The 22,304-nt window shown below is 41.1% G+C and overlaps 1 protein-coding gene across 19 annotated transcripts in view; it reads left to right on the top strand.

Annotated features, from left to right (window-relative positions):
- C2CD5 (C2 calcium dependent domain containing 5) overlaps positions 1 to 22,304 on the top strand; it is a 99,573-nt gene that overhangs the window by 63,342 nt on the left and 13,927 nt on the right. For 12 of the 19 annotated variants that reach the window (XM_044452222.1, XM_044452220.1, XM_044452219.1 and 9 more), the window contains 11 exons: positions 1,478 to 1,573; positions 3,423 to 3,614; positions 6,253 to 6,439; positions 8,915 to 9,079; positions 9,988 to 10,128; positions 11,821 to 11,884; positions 14,372 to 14,433; positions 15,522 to 15,620; positions 16,533 to 16,622; positions 18,046 to 18,133; positions 19,800 to 19,886. In XM_044452222.1, coding sequence (XP_044308157.1) covers positions 1,478 to 1,573; positions 3,423 to 3,614; positions 6,253 to 6,439; positions 8,915 to 9,079; positions 9,988 to 10,128; positions 11,821 to 11,884; positions 14,372 to 14,433; positions 15,522 to 15,620; positions 16,533 to 16,622; positions 18,046 to 18,133; positions 19,800 to 19,886 — 1,271 coding nt within the window. Of the gene's footprint in view, positions 1 to 1,477; positions 1,667 to 3,422; positions 3,615 to 6,252; positions 6,440 to 8,914; positions 9,080 to 9,987; positions 10,129 to 11,820; positions 11,885 to 14,371; positions 14,434 to 15,521; positions 15,621 to 16,532; positions 16,623 to 18,045; positions 18,134 to 19,799; positions 19,887 to 22,304 lie in introns of all 19 variants that reach the window. The other 7 variants (XM_044452216.1, XM_044452215.1, XM_044452209.1 and 4 more) reach the window with 1 other exon arrangement.

Raw genomic sequence — 22,304 nt, 5'->3', positions numbered from 1 at the left:
TGCACCAGAAACTTTGGAAATGGAGAGGAAAGCTTATGGAGAAGCTGCACTATCACCTGCACAGGTGTACCAATGGCACAAGTTGAGACAGGCTCAGCTTGGATCCTTCATCAGGACAATGCACTGAGTCACAGTGCTTTGACTACAGAGAGGTTTTTTTGGGCTGAAAAACACATCACGGTGGTTCCCTATCCACCCTACAGCCCGAGCTTGGCTCCTTGCAACTTTTTCATCTTCCCAAAGATGAAGAAAGGTTTGAAAGGACACCAATTTGGTAGTGTGGATAACGTCCAAAGAGCCACTACACAGTCTCTGAATGCCATCCCACTTGAAGACTTCCAGGGTTGCTATGAAGAATGGAAAAATTGCTGGGAGCGTTGTGTACACTCACAAGGAGCATACTTCGAAGGAGACAATGTTCAATTGTAAAATGTTTCAGTAAAAGAATTTTTAAAATACCATTCTCATTACTTTCTGGACACACTTCATAGATTGGGAGAATGTATGTAGAGTCCTGTCAATTTCATGCTTTCTGTCAGAGGAAAGTGAAATCAACAGATCTGCAGGATCAGAGAGGTGGAATGTATTCCTCTCCTGTTTTGAAGGGCTGTGAACTTGGGTGGGCCTTGGTGCAGAGACCAGTTCCTTTGTTAATGTTCAGCTTTTTCTTATTTACTCTGGTTACAAGCTAGAGGAGCTCTCTTATTTAAGTGGCATAGCAGAGGATTATGTAGCTTCTAAAGATAATGGGGAAAATCAATGTGTTTGCTGTGTTACATATGTGGTGGTGAAGTGCTTGTGTTGCTTGTCACTACCAGTGTCACTTTCCAGTAAGTCCTTATAGTATATGTTTCCCCTGTCCAGAAGGCACTCATGATAAAACCTGGAGTAGCATTTTGTGGTTTGAGTCCTAAGAAAATGGATTTTCTCCATAATAGAAGTGCCACCTAGATAAAGGATGTCTGGATCCTCCGCAGCAACTGAATAACAGCCGTAGATAGTTTGAAAAATCTTGCAGACTCCCTGAATTTTCAGCAGTTTCCTTCCATGGTAAAGACTGGAGCAGGAGACCTCCTGGAGTCTTAGATCAGCCTCTAAACTGATATTTTGAAAGACTTTTGGATGTATAGTATGTGATGTATTTCAGTCCAGTACAACATAGAGCTCATTTAAAACTTTGGATTAGATTTGTTACACTGCTTGGTTAGTGCACTCAGCTAAATGCAGAATATTTGAGGTTGGCATGTCTGTCAACTGCACAGCAGCAAAGATATGGTCATTCAGTTCATTTGGGAAAACATGCTTGCCCCAGTCCTGCTATATACTTGTAAAGTCTTGCATACCATACCCATATCCTTCAAAGGGCTCATTTCAGTTTTGTCTCAGCTCCTCAGGGTTCACTTTGATGCCGGAAAATGTATGCCATCAAAAGAATGAATTTATCTTCTTCTCTTCTTTCTCTTTTCTTTTTTATTAGTGAAGAGGTGTGTATTTTGTCAGCATCCGGCACAGCAGCTGTACTGAATCCTAGATTTCTCCAGGATGGCACCATGGAAGTCTGTTTGGAACAAAGGTTGTCATGGCAGCCTGGCTACTTTTCCATAGGGTCAGAGAAGGGAGAGGTTGATTTTTTTCCTCAAAACCAGCATAGTTCTTCTCTATTAGGGTAGGTTACCAGTGTTACAGTACAGGACGCGGGGCCAAGCACTTTACTGATTTTTCACTAACAACAACAGCGGTTGTGGAACTCTGCACCAAATCACTAGGCTTATTGTTTTTAAATTTCTGACAACCTGAATAAGGTAACATATTCGGCTACTAACCACATAATACAAACCTTTTCCCCCTTCTTTGCTGCTCTTTCTGCCTCTCGGTCTCATGTCAGTGCTAAAGTCCAAGCTTTGTGATAAACTGAAAAAGGTCTGTTTTAATAATATATAATCTTTCAAACAAAAATAAGTTTTTTAAAAAGTCAATCAAAGTTCATGCAATGCTAGAGGCTGATAAGGTTGAGAAAATCATAAATGACTTGACTAGCTTTGACACTGCCAAGTCATAGAGTATTCCCCCTACTTGTCGCCTTTCTGTGGTCCAGCACGCTGTAGTGTTCTCCAGGCTGTTCTCCAGGAGGCAGAAGAAATACTTGATTTGGGGTCCGGACTAGGAGGCACCTTCCACTTCCTCTCTGAAGCCAGTATTTCCTCCACTTCTTCAGTGAATGAGCTTAGACTTGCACATTATTTTAATGTATACAGGATCTATAATTATGTCATGGAATCTCAGTAACTTCTTTTCTTTTTGATACTTTGTCCCACTTCGTAATTAAGAGATCAGCAGCGTTATATTCCCATCTCTGCCCTCAGAAAATGGCGCATGTTGTTACCATTCTGCTGATACCTAGAATATGAAATAAATGAGCGCCAAAAATTGAGATTTTGCTCATACTATGTATATATGCTATTTTTAGTGGGCTCTATTGCAGGCAAGAAAGGGATGTGGTGATGCAGTGGTTTAAACTGCTGAGCTGCTGGGCTGGTTGATCGAAAGGTCCCGTGCTCCGTCCCAGCTCTTGCCAGCCTTGCAGTTCGAAAGCATGCAAATGCAAGCAGATAAAAAGGTACCACTTCGGTGGGCAGGTAGCAGCGTTCTGTGCACTTTGGTGTTTAGTCATGCTGGTCACATGACCACGGAGACTGTCTGCAGACAAACGCTGGCTCCCTCGGCTAGGAAACGGAGATGAGCACCCCCCCCCCCCAGAGTCAGGTATGACTGCACTTTAATGTCATGGGGAAACCTTCACCTTTCCCTTATTGCAGTTTTAGTGGATCATGTCCTAAATTTGTTTATGCAGTCCTCCTTTTCGGTTAGACGTGTGTCCTGCCCAGGGATCTTCCTCCACTGATAGAAGGCACTGTGATCCATTGGAGGCTTCTGTCAGTGGGCAGGGTAGATAGCCCTCTACCTCGCCTCTGCAGCCATCATCTTCTCCAGAGGATGTTGAGGCTCTTTGGAACAGTGTAAGAGATGGCATGGAAGGCTGCAAGGGCGGGCACTGAGGTCCTCTTCCCATTGCACTAACAGATGCTGCTGTTGTATTAGAGGACCTTCTGTCAGTGCTGGGAATCCCATGCTTCTGATAAAATATGAACATGTTACAAGTGTATTGGAATTTTATAACTTGTTGGCCTCCCTGTGCACATGTACCTATATGTTCATTGTCTGTGACTTTAAAAAAAGTTTGTGACTTTAAAAGACAAAAACAGCTTTCCTGTCTGCTCTTCCAAAGGCAGTTTGGCTCATAATTTGGTGATTGGTGATAAGAACGATCTAATTGTAAAAAGCAGAATTTGAGTACCGCTGTATATAACATTTGCCAGATGGTGCCTGAATGGTAATATTTGATTTCTCTCAATCTCTCTTAGGCTAGAAGAAGCATCACCTCCAGGTTGTGGCTTTTGCCACATACCATATGATGAGCTCAACATGCCATTCCCTGCTCACCTCACTTACTGTTGCAACTGCAGGAAGCAAAAAGTCCCCGACGTTCTTTTCACAACAATAGATTTGCCCGTCGATGCAATGGTAGTTGGGAAAGGTTGCCTCATTCAAGCCAGGTATCTCTCTGCTGGATTTTTGCTTCTCTTAAACACTGTTTTGGATAACTGTTAGCAAGTATCTTTTTTAGCGACATCTGAAAGAAGCTTTTGCCCTCTAAAAAGAGTGAAGACAGGAATGAGAAACAGACATCAGTCTGGACATTTCTTACCAAATACAAGCGACTTTTTTCCGGCACATCCTTCTTGGGGCTGATACCCAGGAAAGAGATCTGATTTGACTGACATACTTCTGAGTAGGCATGACTGGGCTTAGCCTAAGAAAATACTAAATTCTCTTCTCCTTATACATATAAAATGTCCAAAGAAACCAGGAAAGCCAGTATACTGCTAAGGAATCCATTAAGCCAGTGTTCTTCATTTAATCAGCTAGACATTTGGTGATGCCTAATCGCAAGCAAATGTATTTGTTAGGAGCTTCTGTGTTGGGAGGGTGTGCTTCTGGGTCCCTAAAGGATCCACATATATAAGGTGAACATTTAAATGGAACCTGCCATAATTCTGTTGTCAGTATGTTTTAAAAATAGGTCTGTTAGACCTCATAGCATGCCGTCCTCAAGGCACTTTGTCTTTGCCTTGACATATCACTTGGGTATATGCCACTACAAATTTAGTATTTTATTTATACAAAGATTTTCATCTCACCTGTTTACTTAAGGGCACTCCAAAATATAACAGTATTCCAAAAATTCAAAACCATAAAGATACAACAACAGCAACAATGAAAAGCTGAGGCATTGGATTTAAACATGGTCTGATACAAGGCTGTGTAAACAGTAATGTTTTTGCCATACTGTGAATAGCAAAAAGGCCATCTGACCCTCATGGGGCAAAGAGGTCCACAAATTCAACTGCATGTATAGGGAAGGCCCTTTCTCTTGTCCTCCTCACCTGAGTCTCAGCTATAGCCTGGACATTAAGAAGAAGAGATTCTCTGTCTGGCCTTACAGGGCAGATAGGCTTGAATGAGAAGAGATGGTTCCTAAGGTATCTTGGACCTTGCCCATTTAAGCTTTAAAATGTCATCACTAATGCTTTGAATTGAGCCTAGAATTAAACTTGTAGGAAACAGAGCTCGTGCAGGATACATGCGATAATCCGCTGTAACTGAGTACAGGACAGGGATGATGCGATCCCTTGGACGAGCTGCAGTTTAAAGACTTGTCAAAGGCAGGCCAGTGCAAAATGCAGCGCCATAATCCAGCTCAGATGTCGCACAGGCATGTGTCTCGATGGCCGAGTGTGATCTTGCCAGGAAAGGACGATATTGACATAGCAGCCCAAGCTGGGGGGAAAGCACTCCTGGGTATAAGCCTGCCTGAGCACTCAGATGCAAATCTGACCCCAGACGTCTGCTCTGTATAATATATTATTTTAAAAACATTTTAAACTTTTGAATTTTGGAACATTTTATTGCATTATATTGCCTGTTTTATGAACAGTTGTAAAGCTTCCAGAATGCTTCAGGCATTGAGTAACATAGAAATAAAATGAATAATAAGAATACAGTTACCCAGGCTGGGAACCCAATTCTTCAAGGAGAGTACTATCTGATCTCCCATCCAAACCAGATTGAATTCCTGTTCCAAAACCTGTCTCTCTTCTGACCAGGAGCACCTCTGTCTTTTTAAGACTTAGTTTTGGTGTATCAGCCCTCATTCAACGCATTACCTATAAAGGCACTTTATACCAACAACTTCCCTGGTAAACAGATGACAACACACCCCAGATCTCCAAACAATTTCTCTTAGCAGTTTAATGTAGTTATTAAATAACATGGAAGGTAAGATCAAATCCTGAGGGACATTATATGTACCAGTTGCTGAGGAATCTAATAGGAGCCCCATAAAACATTACCTTTTGGAAGTGAAGACTGGGTGTTGCTCTCCCTCTTTGCCAGTGTATTTGTCTGCCAAGGCCTTGAGGTTCTGGTGGAACTTCTTCCTCCCTGGGTATGTTAGAAGCTGTGTTTCTGAATGCCTAAATGCTAGGCAAGTAATTTAGAAGAGCATACCCATCCAGGATTTTTGTCATGATCAGTCCCTGTTTGGTGGGGCTTGGGCTGAAAAGAACTGAACTTGTACAGGGATGTGGCAAGATATTTGCAAACTGTGTCCTGCCACCTCAGCCAGTGACTCAGTCCAAACCTGGTGTCATCTTGGGTAGCAGACACTGGAAGCAGCGTGGGGGCGGGCGGGAGGCTAATATTCATCCCCATTCTTGATCTGCAGCCACCTCCCATGAAGGCCTGGGAAAACAGAGGAGAAAGGCTACCATTCTCTCCATGGAGCTCTTGACAGGTTCTGTGCACTCCTGTGTTTCTCACTGAAACCAAACAGCACAATGCTGGAGGAGAAGCCACCCTTATAGCCCTGCTTCATAGTTGCCCTGTGGCAGCAGGCCTTTTTACATGGCTGTCTAACCCCAGAAAGCACCTGCAAGCAAATGTTGCTTGCTCTTGTGGGACTACCTTGCTGGAACTTCTGACCCCTCTGGTCTCATGATTTTCTGCTTTGGCTCAGCAAAAAGCTGCCACATCCTTGCTAGCCAACACACCCTGCTGCTTCCTCCTTTCTGGTTGAGAGTCTTTGTTGAAAACCAAGCAGACCAGTTTGGATTTAATTGTTCATTCTGACAGGTTATGTCGACTGAAGAAGAAAGCTCAAGCCGAAGCAAATGCAACATCCATCAGTAATCTGCTGCCGTTTATGGAGTATGAAGTGCACACTCAGCTAATGAATAAACTAAAGCTGAAGGGAATGAATGCACTTTTTGGGCTGAGAATCCAGATCACCGTGGGCGAAACAATGTTAATGGGTTTGGCAGTAAGTTTTCACTGTTAACATTTTGGGGTTCTTTTATTCTACCACATACCACTCTTCCAGTTTTTCAAACAGTCCTTTCAGGATGATGCTGGGCCACTGAATAAATGCCTGTCAAAATCGGTCCCAGATCAAATCAGTCCAAAAATTTACTTAGAAGCAAAAATGAGGAAATGGAAGGTGTCTTATTTTGGACACATCATAAGAAGACAAGACTCACGAGAGAAGACAATCCTGCTAGGGAAGGCAGAAGAAGGAAAGGAAGGTCAAAGGTGAGATGGATCAGTTCCATTAAGGAAGCCCTGAATTTACAAGAGCTGAGCAGACCTGTCAAGGACAGGCCATCTTGAAAGCATTATTTTATAGGGTTCCCTTAAGTTGGAGACAACCTGATGGCATGTAACAAAAACAAAATGTCAAGAGCTGTCAATTTGGTCAGAACTGGTTAAAGAAAGTTACCAGGTAGAGAATAGGTTGGATAGATTCCCCTTGAAATAAACCAGGGATAGCTAGCCTTTCAGCCTCTCTACCTCCAGTTGTTGTGCAGCTGAGGGCCGGTAGATCAGCCTCTTAAACCTTGCTGCAGCATAATGTGGCAAGCTGCATCTGTTGAGATGCCTGCAGTACAAATTAAAGAAGACAGATAGCGTCTACCTGTGCCCTAGTGATAGTGCTTGTGACAGTGTACTAGCAGGAACTGATGGCTGCTCAAAGGAACTAGTGCTTGTTTGGGGCAATGAGGAAAAACAGGCAGTTTGGAAATGAGCAGAAACTTTCACCATACCTAAATTAAATTTTGTAAAGCCACCAGTAGGTAACTAGCGAGTGATTGCAGATGGCCTGCAGGCTGACAGTTGGCCATCCATGAGGTATGAGAAGGGGTTCCACAGTGACCTGTTACACCTTAATACGTGTTTCTTGCTTGTGACGCATATAATCCAGTCCAGTCTTTTCACTATACCTTCATGATTTGAGGGATCTTTGAGTTTATTATTTTCTTTCCTATAAACTCCCCTCAGAAAAAGATATTCTAAAAGTAGCTATATTAAATAAATCCATGGTACAAAGAAGTAATCTTTAAGAGCCAGTGTGGTGTAGTGGTTAAGAGCATGGGACTGGGACTCAGACGATCTGAATTCTCATCCCCGCTCATCCATGGAGCCAACTGGGTGACCTTGTGCCAGTCACAGACTCTCAGTCCAATCTACCTCACAGGGTTGTTGTGGGGATAAGATGGAGGAGGAGAATGATGTAAGCTGCCTTGAGCCCTTTGTAGGAAAAAGGCAGGATATCAATCAATCAATCAATCAATCAATCAAAGCACTCTTTAAATAGATGCATAAGAAAAAAGATTATAGGTTTTTAATTAAAAATTAGATGGTGAAGATTTTCAAGGCTATGAAATATCTTTAGACTTATTGTCCATTGCCAGCTGATAGGTTCAGGCAGGTGACAAAGCAGGCATGTTCCAACAAGAAATTAAGGTTATCTCTGAAGGCAGGAAGACAAACAATCCTTTTCTGTGTTTCCCACATCCCCATTCCTCAGACACCAGTTTCTTGCTCAGAGTGCAGATCTGCTTAAACCTTTCCTCCTCTTGTGGCATCTTTACCAATACTCTTTATACAGCTCCTCTCAGGATGGCAGCTGCAGACACTCTCTTTTACAACGCTGCCAGAAACCTGTGATGTCCCTGGCCTTGATCCAGAGACCGTGTTGCTGGGTTCCTCTGCCTGACATGGAAACCAAAGAATTGCTGTGCAAAGCGCTTCACAGCCAAAAATAGGACAGTCCCTGTCGTGTTGATAACTGGTTAAATAAATTATTTGTTCCATCATTTTCTACTGGAAACTCAACAATTGAGATAAAGCATTTAGGGAGGGCTTTTTGGAGTTCGCTTGTTTTTTTTTTAAATTTAAGTTAGATTTAAATTAATTCACAAGGTGAATTAAGTCATCTGATCAAGTCATCTAAAGTTAATTAGCGATCCCTTTGAATTGGACCTCTTAGTTCTGAGTTGAAGCCTTTCCTACAGGACTTTTACTGAAAGTTGCTAACATGCTGTGGCATGCTTCCAGATTGAGTTCTGACGATGCTGTCATGCAACTTCTGAAACACAAAATGTGATCTATGAGCTAGAATAATCATAGACTGCTAGATTCATCTCATTGCTCAGTCTTTGAACAACTGGAATAGTTCATACACAGTGTATGAGTGGCTAGGGTAATATCTAGTAAGATGTATGCACTTCTGTGTTACTGTAATACTTTAAAAAAAACGATTGCAATAAATGTACTAGTAAATTGGTTTTATATGGAATCAATCTCAATGTGACTGTAGAACTGACCTAGATTGAAATGTCTATGTTTAAAGGATGAACACATAATATGTATAGAAATGTTTTTAAGTTAAAGTGTTGAATACATGTTCCAAGATCATAAATTATGCTTCATGTTCTTACTGGCTTATTCTTTAAAGTCTGCCACAGGTGTATATCTGACTGCTCTACCAACTCCTGGTGGCATTCAAATTGCTGGAAAGACACCAAATGATTCCACTTACGAACAACATATATCCCACATGCAGAAGAAAATCAATGACACAATAGCCAAAAATAAGGAGCTTTATGAGATTAACCCTCCTGTAAGTAATTCTGAGCAAAGTGCAGCTTGCGTCTACTCTGCATCTTGTTCTTGGAGAATGAAGAATGGCCCATGCAGATGAGCAAAAAATGTACTTAGAAAGAATCCAGTTATGCACGTTTTTAAGGTGGCAGTCAGATTTGTGGGGAGGGGAGAGGAGAATTATCTTTATAATCCACATGTGAAGAACAATTCAGGACCTGTTGTGACAGCTCATTCCTTTCTGCCTCCCACCCCTCCTTTTCCTCTTTGTATGCCTGGTTTGGCTTCTTCTGTTTTGGAGGAATGCCAAAGAACCCAACAACGTAATCTGAAACTAACAGGTGTGCCAAGAAGCAGAATCAACTGTAAGGGAACCTTGTTAGATGTAGTTGTCCATGTTTATGTTTCTACCTTTCCTGTCCCAATTTATCTTGCAGAAACTCACAGGCTACTCCCATCTTTTTAGAACCACAACATCCAAGTGTTCCTTCCCCTTCTTGTTCCTTCCTTTTGTAGGGGAAGTGTAAGTAATAACTGGATTCTGCAGTCTTTAGGAGATGCTGAAGCAGTATCTGTTAGGTGTTCATTTCCATTTTCAGGGCAGAAAGAATGGAAGAACCAAACACTTTATGTTGCCTCAGTGCTTGAACTGTAACATCACAGCCTTGGCAATGCTGCTTAGTGCTTCTGTAGACTGCTATATCCCTGTACTATTTCACATTCTTCCTCACAAGCCAGTGAAGAGGAAGCATTTGGACTGTGCAGTTTGGAGAACTGTGGGGTAACATGGATCCTGCTAATGTTCAACTTATGATGAGGTTGCAATAGCTGAAAAACTCTGTTTTCTTAGAAGGGTGTGTAGACAGCAGTTAGGCAAGATGTAATACATATGAAATATATTCAATTTTATGTTGCTCTTCTGCTTAGGAGGCATCTGAAGAAATTATAGGTTCTCCCATTCCAGAACCAAAGCACCGTACTAGGCTGCTAAGATCTCAGTCTGAAAGTTCTGATGAAATTACAGAATTGGATCTCTCGCATGGAAAGAAAGATGCTTTTGTCTTGGAGGTATGCTGTTTTTGTAAATACCATTTTTCTACATACCTGTAGAAGAGTTTAGGGAAAATAGAGCACACCACCAGTTGTTGTTATAGAACAGTGCATTTCATGTTAATGCAATAGTTATAGTTTTATTAAAGCTTCTTTACCTTATAATTCCCTCTAGTTCTGACTTTTTAGAATAAATAGTTTGGAAATTCCAGCATGTTATGCTCAACATATTGAATTCTGGAGGAGATAATCCTAGAATTGCTAGTCTGTGAAAAATGTTAAATAAATTCATTCAACCAAAAGAATAGTTGTTAAATTATAAGCTTCTCTATCTCTATTACTAACAAGGTGCTATTTTGTGATGGTCAGATCCGTATTGACAATTCAGCTGTTTGCTGTTACATGAACAAGTTCAGACTTTCAGTGCTCTTTCCTGCACTTTGCCTTCCTCCTCTTGTGTTTACCCAGTTCACAGAGGTTCTTGACCATATGGAATAAATGGTACCAAGCAGCAGTACATTTCTATGTTAGTTTTTTTTTCTTTTCAAATTACATGGAAACAAGATTTGCAGCAGCCAAATTAACATTAGGCTCCAATATAGTATCATCATGACCACATATGTGACAAAGCAGCACCGCTGGTACAAAGATGGTTTGGTACAAACAAAGAGGAACCCACAGCTTTGTGCCACCAGAAAATGCAGTCCATAATACAAAATAGGGTTGGGCAACTTGTGGCCCTCCAGATGTTTTGGCCTACCACATATATATATATATATACCAGCCAGAATATTTAAAGGGGCACAAGTTGTCTACCCCTGATGCAGAGGGATTTTAAACTCTGCAAATGTGTTACAGCATTTCTGAGGATCATACTTACGCTTGACTTGCTTTCTGGTTATAGAAAAGTAACGTGCCAGCAGAAAATTGCATTGCGTTTGTATTTATACAGACATGAGATCTCCTACCACAGTTTTTCTACACATAGTGACAGAGCATAGGAGGGCCCTTTTTCCACCCTCTCAGCACACAGAGGTTAGGGAAGAAAAGTGGTGATGGGCCATTGCATGAAGTTATGGCTCAGAATCCGTTGAAGTTCTTGATTCTGTGACTGATGTGGGAGCTGAGAAGGTTATTCTAGGAAGACATGTCTGCCATAGGGAATACCTCTGAGTTGTATTTGCCTTGTACATTGGTCTGTGATTACTGAAAGTATAAGTATAGAAACTACTTGGTGTTCTTGCTGTTAATTGAGTTTTTCTAGTCTTTTTTATTATAATTATAGCATTATTAATCATAGCAGTGTTTCTGTTCCTGACACAATTAGGAGTTAGAGATTTAAGCAACCAGGGGTAAACTATCTCTTTTTAGAAAGAACCATGTGTTTGGACAACTGTTGGACAACTGTTTATAATTAGGCATATCTAAATCTGAAATTAATGTAATTGTCTTCAAAAGTGAAAAGCATGCAGCAGTTTTGCTTGAAGTTATTTAGTGTTCATACGCATAATTTCTCTTGAGTACATTGCATTTATACCCTGGTAAAAAAAATTTAGGAACAAGTTGAGTAGTGATGGTGGCCTAACATAATTTACGAATTCATCAAACAGCCTTAAATGTTATCTATCATGACTGCACAGTATTTGCCTTAATACTCTTGACAAATTGAATTTCAGAGAGCAAAAAAATTTATATAGCTGACTTTTTCAGATTGATGATGCAGATGCAATGGAAGACGTTCATTCTTTATTGACAGATGTCCCCCCACCTTCAGGTATAGTAATGTTAATTTCATTAACTTAATTCTGTTAACTTCATAAATTGTTTTCTGACAGCCTTCCAATGTAATCTATCTGTGTTCTTCATGGCATGAAAAATTATCTCAACTACATTTTTTTTACTCGAGAATATAATACCAGCTGTATTGCATGCAATCCTGTCAAAAGTGAGCACTTTTAAATTTGAATTGGACTGTCTCTTGCATAAACTGAATTGTACCATGTAAGATTAAAGATGCCATCTGTTGAGTCCTTATGTTCCCTGGACTTGGAACACTCCCGCATTTAGTAAGTAACGCAGGGTCATGGAGTGTTCAGCTTTTGTCATGTACCTCATTTTGGCCGCCTTTGGAACTACTCAGTTGTGTGAGTCGGAATTGTTATCCCAATATTGCAGCAGTGCCTGAGGCTTGAGAGAAAATGACTTGGCTCAGATGCAGCGCCAAGCCTTTGCCTGGTGCCATGCAGTGACCCTAGATTTCAGTTGCCCACAAGCTTCCCAGAGGCATCTAGACCATATGCTGGACCACTGGATGCTGGACTAAATGACATTTAATTTCAGCCATCAGAGCTGTTGTACTAGGCTGCTGTGGTCATGTTTTTTTGTTTTCTTGTGCTCTTATCTGTTGAAACTACTTGCCCACCAGAAGCTGTACACACAGACTTCTGTACGTTGCGCTGTCTGGACCCCTCAGAGGTCGTTGCCTCAGATGCTGCTTGCAGGGAATCCCTGACCTGTCCTTTCGGTCAGCAGTGGGAGATAAAATGTTTCAACGGCTTTAATAGCTAAGGGAGTGGAAGGGGAACTCTTTTTATATGCCGCGGCATATAAATAAATAGTGGAACTGTTATTCTGGACTTCCAGTCTGAACAATCTTCTTGCTTTGCCTTTGCTTCAGCGCAAAATTTCAAATGGTGACTCAGATTCTGCCTTTAGTTCAGTGCAGTGGCTAAGTCTGCAATCCTATACCAATTTACCTAAGAGTAAGATCCAGTGACCTCAAGGGGACATGTGTACAATTGTGTTTTCAGTGTATGATTTGTGAATCAAGATGTCCCTAGTTGGGTCTCCTGTTGGTGTTGAAGGAGCTTCAGGCAGGCTACTATCTCTGTGCCTCAAGCACCCATCTGCAATATGGGGACAATAATGCACTGACCTACTTCACAATTACTGGACTGACAATTTTTGAACTGATAGGTGTGAAAACTGTGAACTCTCGCAAGTGATACGTTTTGGGCGTTTGGTGTTTACAGTTTTAACTGGCTAGCAGAATGTCTAGCAATGCCACAGTCCTGGATACAAACTGATTGCTCACCCAGTATATTTCGAGAGCTTGTGACTGTACTTCTGTGTAGATCTTATTACTGATTTATACCTGTAACTAAAAGTAGAGGATTTTTCCTTTTTATTTTAAATCACAATATTTATTGACTCAATTTAAGGAAATATTAGATTATTTCTAGTTTGGGATTGAAGCTTGTGCCCGGATCATAAGGATGCCAAATATACAAGTATTTCATATGATACATTCACTCAAATAAAGAAGGTCATTATTTTATTATTGTAGAGGAAAGCCAGCAGGGATTTTCCACTCCCCCAGCCACCTGGGCCACATCCTCCCCAGAAAGACCCTAGACCCAGAACCCTAGACCATCCACTGGATTCAGCACACAACAAACCCAAGCTTAGGGGAAACAAACAACTGTATTAAAAGGTCAAAATATAGAAGTGGGGGGACCAAAGCATAGCATCTAAAAAGAATAAAAACAGGAAAGATGGGGAGGGGAGAGGGGGAATTGGACAGCAGCAACAAGACATGTCACAGCCGAACAAGAACCCCACTCCCAGGGCCTTGTTGGCCCTTTCAAACAGCAAAATAACAAATAGCTGCTATTCTAGCCTATACACAGTAACTCTACCCTCTAACAGCACCGGGTATGCGGGATGCCACAGCACTCTTTGGCCAGAATTGGCAGCAAAACAGAGCCTCCCAGGAGAGGAACAAAGGGCTGCTCTGTTCCTCAGGCTTCATCCCCGTCAGCCTAGGTCAGCTGGCTGTTGGAGTGATGGCCCCTGTCTCAGTCCCTAGGGGCGGCCATATGCTCCAGGTGCCAGTCCTTGGCCTGTCATTACTGTTACCTCCTACATCCTTGAGGCCAGTTCTCACTCCCTTAACACAAAAGGGAGGAGGATGTCTCCCCATGGTCTTGGGTACTAGGCTGGCACCTGGTATTTCCAGCATTTTGTCAGTTCCTAGATTAACCTTTCCTCTGCCCTCTGGAACCTGGAAAGCTGGTTCATGTTACATACATAATTGCAAAATAAAATACTTCAGAGTATCACTGTCCCCTCTTACATACAAGCTGTTCCTGAATCACAATGTCCACATTGCTGGGGAAACCATAAAATATCTCTTAATCAATAGCATTTTGTTTGTTGCTCTCCCCCAGTATCCTAATCACACCCTTGATTTTTCTGGCAGGTTTCTACAGCTGTAACACAGAAATTATGCCTGGTATAAATAACTGGACATCTGATATACAGGTAAAATTGTCTTAATGTGTATGCAATACATTTTTGAACTAACAAAGTTTACAGAAAAGTGATCTTTTTTCCTTTTGCTTTATGTTAACATGTCAAATGTTACAGCAGTGACAGAGCTTATGAATGTCAAGTGTTTGACATTCATAGAAATGGTTAGCCGTTTCTTGACTTACCTCAAAGTCAAGACACTGGGCGAGAGCATTGGCAGATTACTTGTGCATGGGCAGGTTTATACAGGAACATGTCTTTCAAGCCATGTAAAGCTTTATAAGTACCTGCATTCAGAAAATGGCAGGATGGAGGTCTTTCAATATTTGTAGGGTATATTCCCAGTAAGCAGTTCTGGTGAGCCCTCCAGCAACTATATTCTATGTATTCTGTACCAGCTGTAATGTCTCGAAGTTGCCTCACACAGAATACATTATAGTAGCCTACCAGGGAAGCAATCATGGTATAATTAGTGGCGGGTAAAGTATTTATGTGCAGGAGGGAGTCAGATTAATCCACTACCCTAAGCTGGTGAATGGCAGTACTTGCCACTGAGGGCCTCCTAGGGACCAGGCTGGCTCGAGGAGCACCCTTGAACTCAAAACCTGATCCATCATGTCAGGGTGCGATCCATGTAGAACTGGTTCAATGCCTTAGTTTTGAATAAATAAATTATAGCGCCATAGAGCCTCTCATCAAGATTGAGATTATTGGAATGTTGTGTGAAAGATGGTTGTGGTGTTTGACTCCAAGTTCATAAGGGCTTTTTTGCTCCAGCCCTATAGTTGGACCCACAGCTCTGTTCTCGGTCCCTTTTCACTCTCTGCTGCACAATCCATGTTCACCCAAAATGCAAACCAACAGTATATCTCCATTTTGTTTGCAGTCTTTGTGGTGAACTTCCTTGCACATAGCTACACAAGGTCACAACTCTCGACAATAGAATGCAATCAAAACAATATGCAAGTTTTTTGCATTAAATTATTGAGAGCAATGTTTGTTCTTGTCTTGTTACCTCTCCATCTGAATTAGTAATATGATATGTAATAGAATTCTGTTTATGCCTAAAGCTTTCTTTGAAGTTACTGTTTTTGCTTCAGATGTTCACATCAGTGAGGGTCTCCAGGCTTAACAACATTACCCTAACAAACCAAACACTCAACAAGGCCTTTAATGATCTCTGTGAGAATCTACTAAAGGTAAGGGATTGGTTGCTGAAACTATGTGTTTATTCACACTATTCATGTCATTAATGTATTTGCTTTTCCAAGAGTTTTTCTGGTGTCCCCACTTCTGCTTGTGGCCAGCTGTGGCGTGAACTGCATGAACTGATACTGCTTGTGGAGACAGGTCGTAGATGGGTGGGCACAGTCCTATAGCAAAGAGTTGTACTAAATAGCCTCTTGGTCCTTTCCAGGTGAAGGGCTTAGCAAACGCTTAAATGACGCTCATGAAAAAGAAATCTGAATACGTCCATTAATAGGCAAGTCATCCATCGATGACAGATGAATGTTCCTTTCATTGGAACCGTTCTCATTGAACCTTTAGTTGTCTTTGGTAGCTATGGCTGTTTAGAATGTGCCATTACTCTGCCTTTCCTTTTTCTTTAAAAAGTGTGTCGGCTGTGTTGCTGTAATTATATTCTGTGAAGCAAATACAACATACAGACCAGGCACTGTTGCTTTATACAGAGAGGGAGGATGTATTTAGTATATTTAGTTACAAATTTGGCAACTGCACAGCAAACCATCAGTTCATCCATTAAGGGCTTTTAAAGGAGGAATTGCTGTTTTCCTTAAGGAGAATGACATGTTCCCTCTCAGATACGCTTATAATGCATATTCCCAAGGATCTCAACCTTTCCAACATATCTTTGCAAGCTGTAACAGACATGAGTCCAAGCAGCAAGTCACTGTGTTAGTAACAGCATACTGAAAATAACTCATGCAAACCTCATAAAGTGGATTCCACATCACTCACACTTACGTCCCTGAAAGGGGGTGAGGGGTGAAGAATAGGACTAGGTTACAAGGAAATGAAACCCAGATTTCTTTTGCTCCAGAGCATACCAATAGATAATTTAATATATATGGGTATCTTGCATTCAACAGAGCCTGTATTTTAAACTTCGGTCTATGATTCCTTGTTGCCTGTGCCATGTGAATTTTACAGTTGCTCTTCCTGAGGATGAATTAATTCAGGTAAGCCAGTTCATTTGTCTTTTTAAAGTCTGCAACTCTTCACTTTGTCATGCGATGTGACCAGATTTTAGAAAGGTAAAACTGGTCAAGTTAGACACATGTTCTGGAAGCTCCTTCCCAACGCTCTAGGTTCTCACTGTTGACTGTGATTCTGGAAAGCAGCCCCAATCATTACATATGGATGATGAGAAGCCTAGGAAAATTATGTTAGTTTTTCAGTGCAGAATTGAGATGATGTCTGAAGGTGATGAATATGACATGTATTTCTAAGGAGGTAACTACTTGCTACAAGATCTTGGACATATTTTACCTTTGATCATTTAACTGTGTTCGCATTAAATTCTTCACGTGGTTTCAAGTTACTGCAGTTCTGTTTGCCATTTCCATTTAAATAATAGATTTGTGATCTCACAGAGAATGTTTTTAAGCAAGCTAAAGTACAGTTCTGATTGTTGCTTTTTCATTTGGTATTTGCTGTCACAAAATAGGCTGACACATTACATTGACACAACATGGCAGCCCATCATAACTAGCCATGGTGAGGTTTGTGCCATCTGAACCCAGACCAGTTCCATCAGGTTGGATTATTTTTTGGCAACAAGCCACCCTGACAACCCATGGCTTTTTCTAGGAGTTGTTCAACCATCAATTGGTTGCTGTGTCACCTGAACCTGCAATAGGAACTTCATCATGAGTTGCAAGAATCAGCTAGCAAGTTGGAGAGCACAAGCATCAAAACCCTCTGCTGGTCTTCACAGACTGGCCTGTGTCTCTTCCAGTGACAGCCCCTTCACTGATGTGCCAGTGGCACTTTGAACGAGCCCATCCTTCCTGGACAGCTCTTTAAAATCCATGCAAATTAGCCATAGCTAACTTGAATCCCATTGATTTCAGCAGCACTAAAGCATGACTATCTTAGAGCACAATCTTATGCAAGTGTCTTAGTATTGCATTACACTCTATTTATCTCCCACTTTTGTCCTCTTGTGAGGCATCCAAGGCAGTGTACGTAGCTCCATTTATCCTCACAACAACGACCCTGTGCGATAGGTTGGCTGAGAGTGACTGGCCCAAAGTCACCCAGGGAGCTTCCTGGCCAAGTGGGTAGTAGAACCTTTGGCTCCAGTCCAGAACTCCAGCCACCATAGCACAGAGGCCGTAATTTCAAGCAGGGAGAAGGCCAGCAGCACCTAGCTTACATCAGCCAGCTAGTCTGGATCCCATCTGCAGTGCCTGGGTTAGGACATTTTGCAAATTTCTTTACTTGGAAAATTTCCTTTCATTAAGAGCATTCAGACTATTGAGCAATGACAGCCTGTACATGTATGTGTGTTGGTATGTGTGTGTGATATAATCTTGAGTTAATTTTCAGCTTTGGAATGAAGGCTAAGATAGAAATATTTGTTTATATTTGTCATTACAGGTTGCTGTCACAGCTGTTGCAATAACATTTGATAAACATCAAGCTTTACAAACAACTAAAACTCCTGCAGAAAAAACACTGCAAAGAGGTAAACATTTTGAGAAATCCAAAAACATCAACTTGTATCAATTATGGGTGTCTTAAGTGCTAATTGTGACCTTTATGTCGGGTGTTTCACAAACCCCCATGAGTGGAAAGATCATATATTTATGTACTCAGGCACATTGGTGGGTTAGACACAGTGGACAGAATGGAACTCTCACATTCTTAATCCCAACCCCATGTCTCAATTAAAAACTAATACTTTAGTATACCCAATCTTTACTAGTAATGACTCTTTGAGATTTCTTGGCTCGGGAATTTCAGGAATAAATTTTAAGTTCATGGGATAAATAACAAGAAGCCTGCTATTTGAGCCATCCCGAGGCTATAAGCGATGGGACGGCATACAAAAACTCTAAATAAATAAATACTGAAAACAGCAATCCATTTAATCTAGCATCTGGTCCTAAACAGGATGTTCCTGATTAACCTGTAGGAAGGATGGAGGTAAAAACACTCTCCTGCTTTCATCGTACCCCAGGAGCTAGTAGTCAGAAGAATGCTGCATTTTAAGCTAGAAATTCAGTTTACCTTGGAAGGGCACAGCCCTTTGGGCCGAAGGACGGAATCCAGTTTTGCCAACAGTGGGGTATCTGGGTATTGTACACACACAGCTTGGGGTTGTACGAGGGACACACACATAGGATTGTGAAGGAGAAAAACTCACAGTGACCTGCTTTACTGTTGCCATTAGTGGGGGTAAAGCAGCAAATGGGGCTGCCTGCGGGTCACCGAGGAAGTGTAAAAGCTGCAGACTGCTCCTTCTGCACAGAGCCCAGTGCTTATCTGCACTTGTCAGAGATAAGACATTCCCTGCTTAACTCCAATTTCTGATTTAGAGGTAAAGGATAGAAGGTATCATCCTGTTTTCTCCATTGTGGCAATGAATTCCATAAATTATTTTAAAGGAACGCATTCTGCCAAAGCCCTCTGGATTTGTAAGAGTTGGAAAAGGGTATTCCATCTGGGAAAAGAGTCAAGGCTAAGGTAATCATCCAGTGATTGTTGCCATGCCAGGGAGTTCCCAAAGGATGCAAGTGTTCTCTGCCTAACATTTGAAGAGTTCCAAAAGCTTGATGACTGATTGCAAGTGGCACCTTTTTTTCCCTTTCTTCAGCTTCTATGAGAGTCAACTTTTACACAGATAGCTAGATGTTTCATACTATGAAAGCAGAAAGCAAACACTGGGCTAAGTCATGGAACCTTGTACTTCTGAAAATAGTGCCATTTCATGTAAAATTCTTTGAGTCCTCATTTCAGAGAAAGTGTCCAGAATAGAGGCCAGCAGAACATTGTTGTGAATTTCAAAATATCACAGGCATAAACAGAATTGTGCATATCTCAGAGAATCACTATCTTGGCATCCTTAAGGCAGGATAAGCACCTGTCCAGCTTTCATATTTAGCAGAGGAGAATTGAAGCATCTTTGCAACCACACCTGGTGCATAACTTTGCAAAGAAGTTGCTACTAATACGTCATCCTTCTCCATTTAGGTAAACTAATTAACAAACATTTATTTCCTGTACTTTGTTATAAGTACAGCATCTTCTCTTGTGAAGAATGAAGTATATAGAGTTTCTCTATATTCTGTTTGGATTTTGAAAGGTAAAAGTTAATATGTGTATACTTCCTTTTTTGTTGTTATTTCAAGCTTCCGCAGACAACGAAGAACAACTGCAGTTTCCACTGGAGCTTTATTCTGATCCTCATGCCCCTCAGCAATTCTCACCCGCTAAAGGTTGGTTAAGGAAAAAGAGCATCTACCTACCCTTCTGTGTTCCCTTCACTTGCTCCTTGACTAGCTGAATATTCTAACCTTAGAAGAAGCCCTGCATGCCTCTAAGTGTAAGTTGAATGTTTGCAAGAAGGGCATTATCCTCCAATAGCTATTGGAAGGAGGGTCAAACAAATGGTCCTTAATTGGTCCACTCTACAGTCTCTGTATTCGAATAGAAGGGGCCTGCTTAAGAGGGAGCAATTGAAAAGGAACAGTTGGTGCTTGTTTTATCGCTCTTCTAGTGCTGCTTTGAGTTGCCAGAGAGCCTAGAGGCAGCTGCATTTCAGGAAAGGATGAGAAGCTTCCTCCAACGGCAAAAAGTGCTCTGGAATGATGGGTTCCCATGTGTTTGAAACAAAGCCTTCTGGAATTATAAGGAATGGCAGTATTATATTCAAGAGAGAATTGTAGCTAAATTCAGCAATTGTACTTTCTTAGGTATCTGCCACAAGGAAGTTGTTCCTCTAATCTCACCCCAATCTTTAATCCTAATACTAGTCTAGTTTGAGGTGCTGTAGAAAATTTATTTAAATTTTAAAAGATTTGGAAGGGAATTGACAAGGAAACAGCAAGAACTGTCATACTTGGGATCTTGCATGTGGGTTCTTCTCAAGCTGACTCAAAAAGGGCACTGACAGACAGAGGTATAGAAAAGTGGGAACGGTGTGGGGCAAGAATCAGAGGAATAAAATATTTTCCGTCTGATGAAATCCTGAACCACTTAAGGGCACAATCCTGTGCAAGTTTAGACTGAAGAAAGGCCAACAACTTCTGGGACATGCTGGGAATTATAAGGCTTTTCTCTCTGTAAACTTACATAGGTGCCCCTTAAAACTTTTTAGTTTGGAAAAAGAGCTGGAATGCAAAAGAGACTATAAAACTTATGAATGTTAGAAATAATTCTTTCAGTAGAGCAGAAATCCAGGTCATCTAATTGAGGGACAACAGGTGCAGGATAAGCAAAAGGAATCATTGCTTTATGTAATGCATCATTAATTTACAAATCAAATGCTATATGAGGCCACTAGATATGCCTTTGCCAAGACTCTTACTGGATATTAGCCAAGAATGCTGGAAATACAAGTGCAGCTGAAATTGTATACCTTTGATCTTCATCTGGCACAACCAGCAGGTTTTTGCTGTGCAGGAAATTTGATTCTGTGTTCATTAGGTTTATTGGAAGAGTTGAGCAACAACATGATGCTGGATTGTGGTTAGTGTGCATGGGCAGAATATTTTGATTTGCCCAAATCAAGGAACAGATTGATAAGAAATGGTTCGCTCTTTCTCTCATATCCTACTTGTGAACCTTCCTGTGCGCTGCTAAAAGAGAAGCCATAACCCAGTATGCAGTTATCTTAAAAGCCCATTGTAATTAACCCTTTGAAGGCAAATATTTATCTTCCCTGCCCCTCCCCACACTCTTACATTTCAAATATAATTCACTTAGTTTCTACTACAAGTTTCAAATGAGTTTTCTGCCTATTACTCCATTCGCAAAATAGAAGCTTTCCAGTAGGGATGCCACAGTTGAAAGCCTAAATCCTTGCTATGTATCTGGTTCTGCTTTATTTAAAGATCTGTGACTTATCTGTCCACTTAATGACATTTGTGGATTAGAATCCACTTCATCAGATATATGAAGGGCTATCCTCAGCTGGCTGGTGAATATATTCCAAAAAAGAAAATTAAAATTACTGAATTATAGTTTCTCAGTTAGAGTTCATTCATTGATGGTTGAATAGAGACAATGATTTCCTGTCCCATTTCCTGTGTTCCTTAACACAGAAGATTGTGTGGTCACCAGTTTATGGCCCTGTGAATGATCACTGTACTTATTTTGCATATGCTTACATTTTAATTAAATGTTCAGAGAGTATACTTCCTTGCATGTTCTTACACACATGCCAGTTGACTGTAACACATAATGCTTCTGATGGTGGACATGAATCAAATGCCATCTCTTTTTTTAGTCATCATAAATTCATACAAGACTGTAGATTTGGCTGCAATTGATTAGCACAGCTGTCCTGTGGTGGGTGTGACTTTAAGGAAATTGTGTTAATGTAATCCTGAGTTAGGAGAGGGCTTCCACAGTGGTGGCTCCCCAATTGTAGAATGTTCTTTCCATTTACAGCCACCTGGTGCTATCATTGTCATCTTTCCAGCACCAGGTTAGGACCATCCTCTCCTTGAAGGTATTTGGCAGGTTATGATGGGGAATTTATCAGGTTTTATCAAGTCTAATATCCTACTGTGACTTCTTTCTAGCTGTTTAAAACTGTTTTAACATTTTTATGTTAATAGTTTCATATGCCATTTTGTTATTTTTTACTTCTGGCTTGTAATTCTTGCATAGTGCTGAGAGAGCTTTGGCTA

This window comes from Varanus komodoensis, unplaced genomic scaffold (assembly GCF_004798865.1).
Source record: "Varanus komodoensis strain SLA01 unplaced genomic scaffold, ASM479886v1 scaffold70, whole genome shotgun sequence".
NCBI lineage: Eukaryota > Metazoa > Chordata > Lepidosauria > Squamata > Varanidae > Varanus > Varanus komodoensis.
This window is presented reverse-complemented; position numbering and strand designations above follow the sequence as displayed.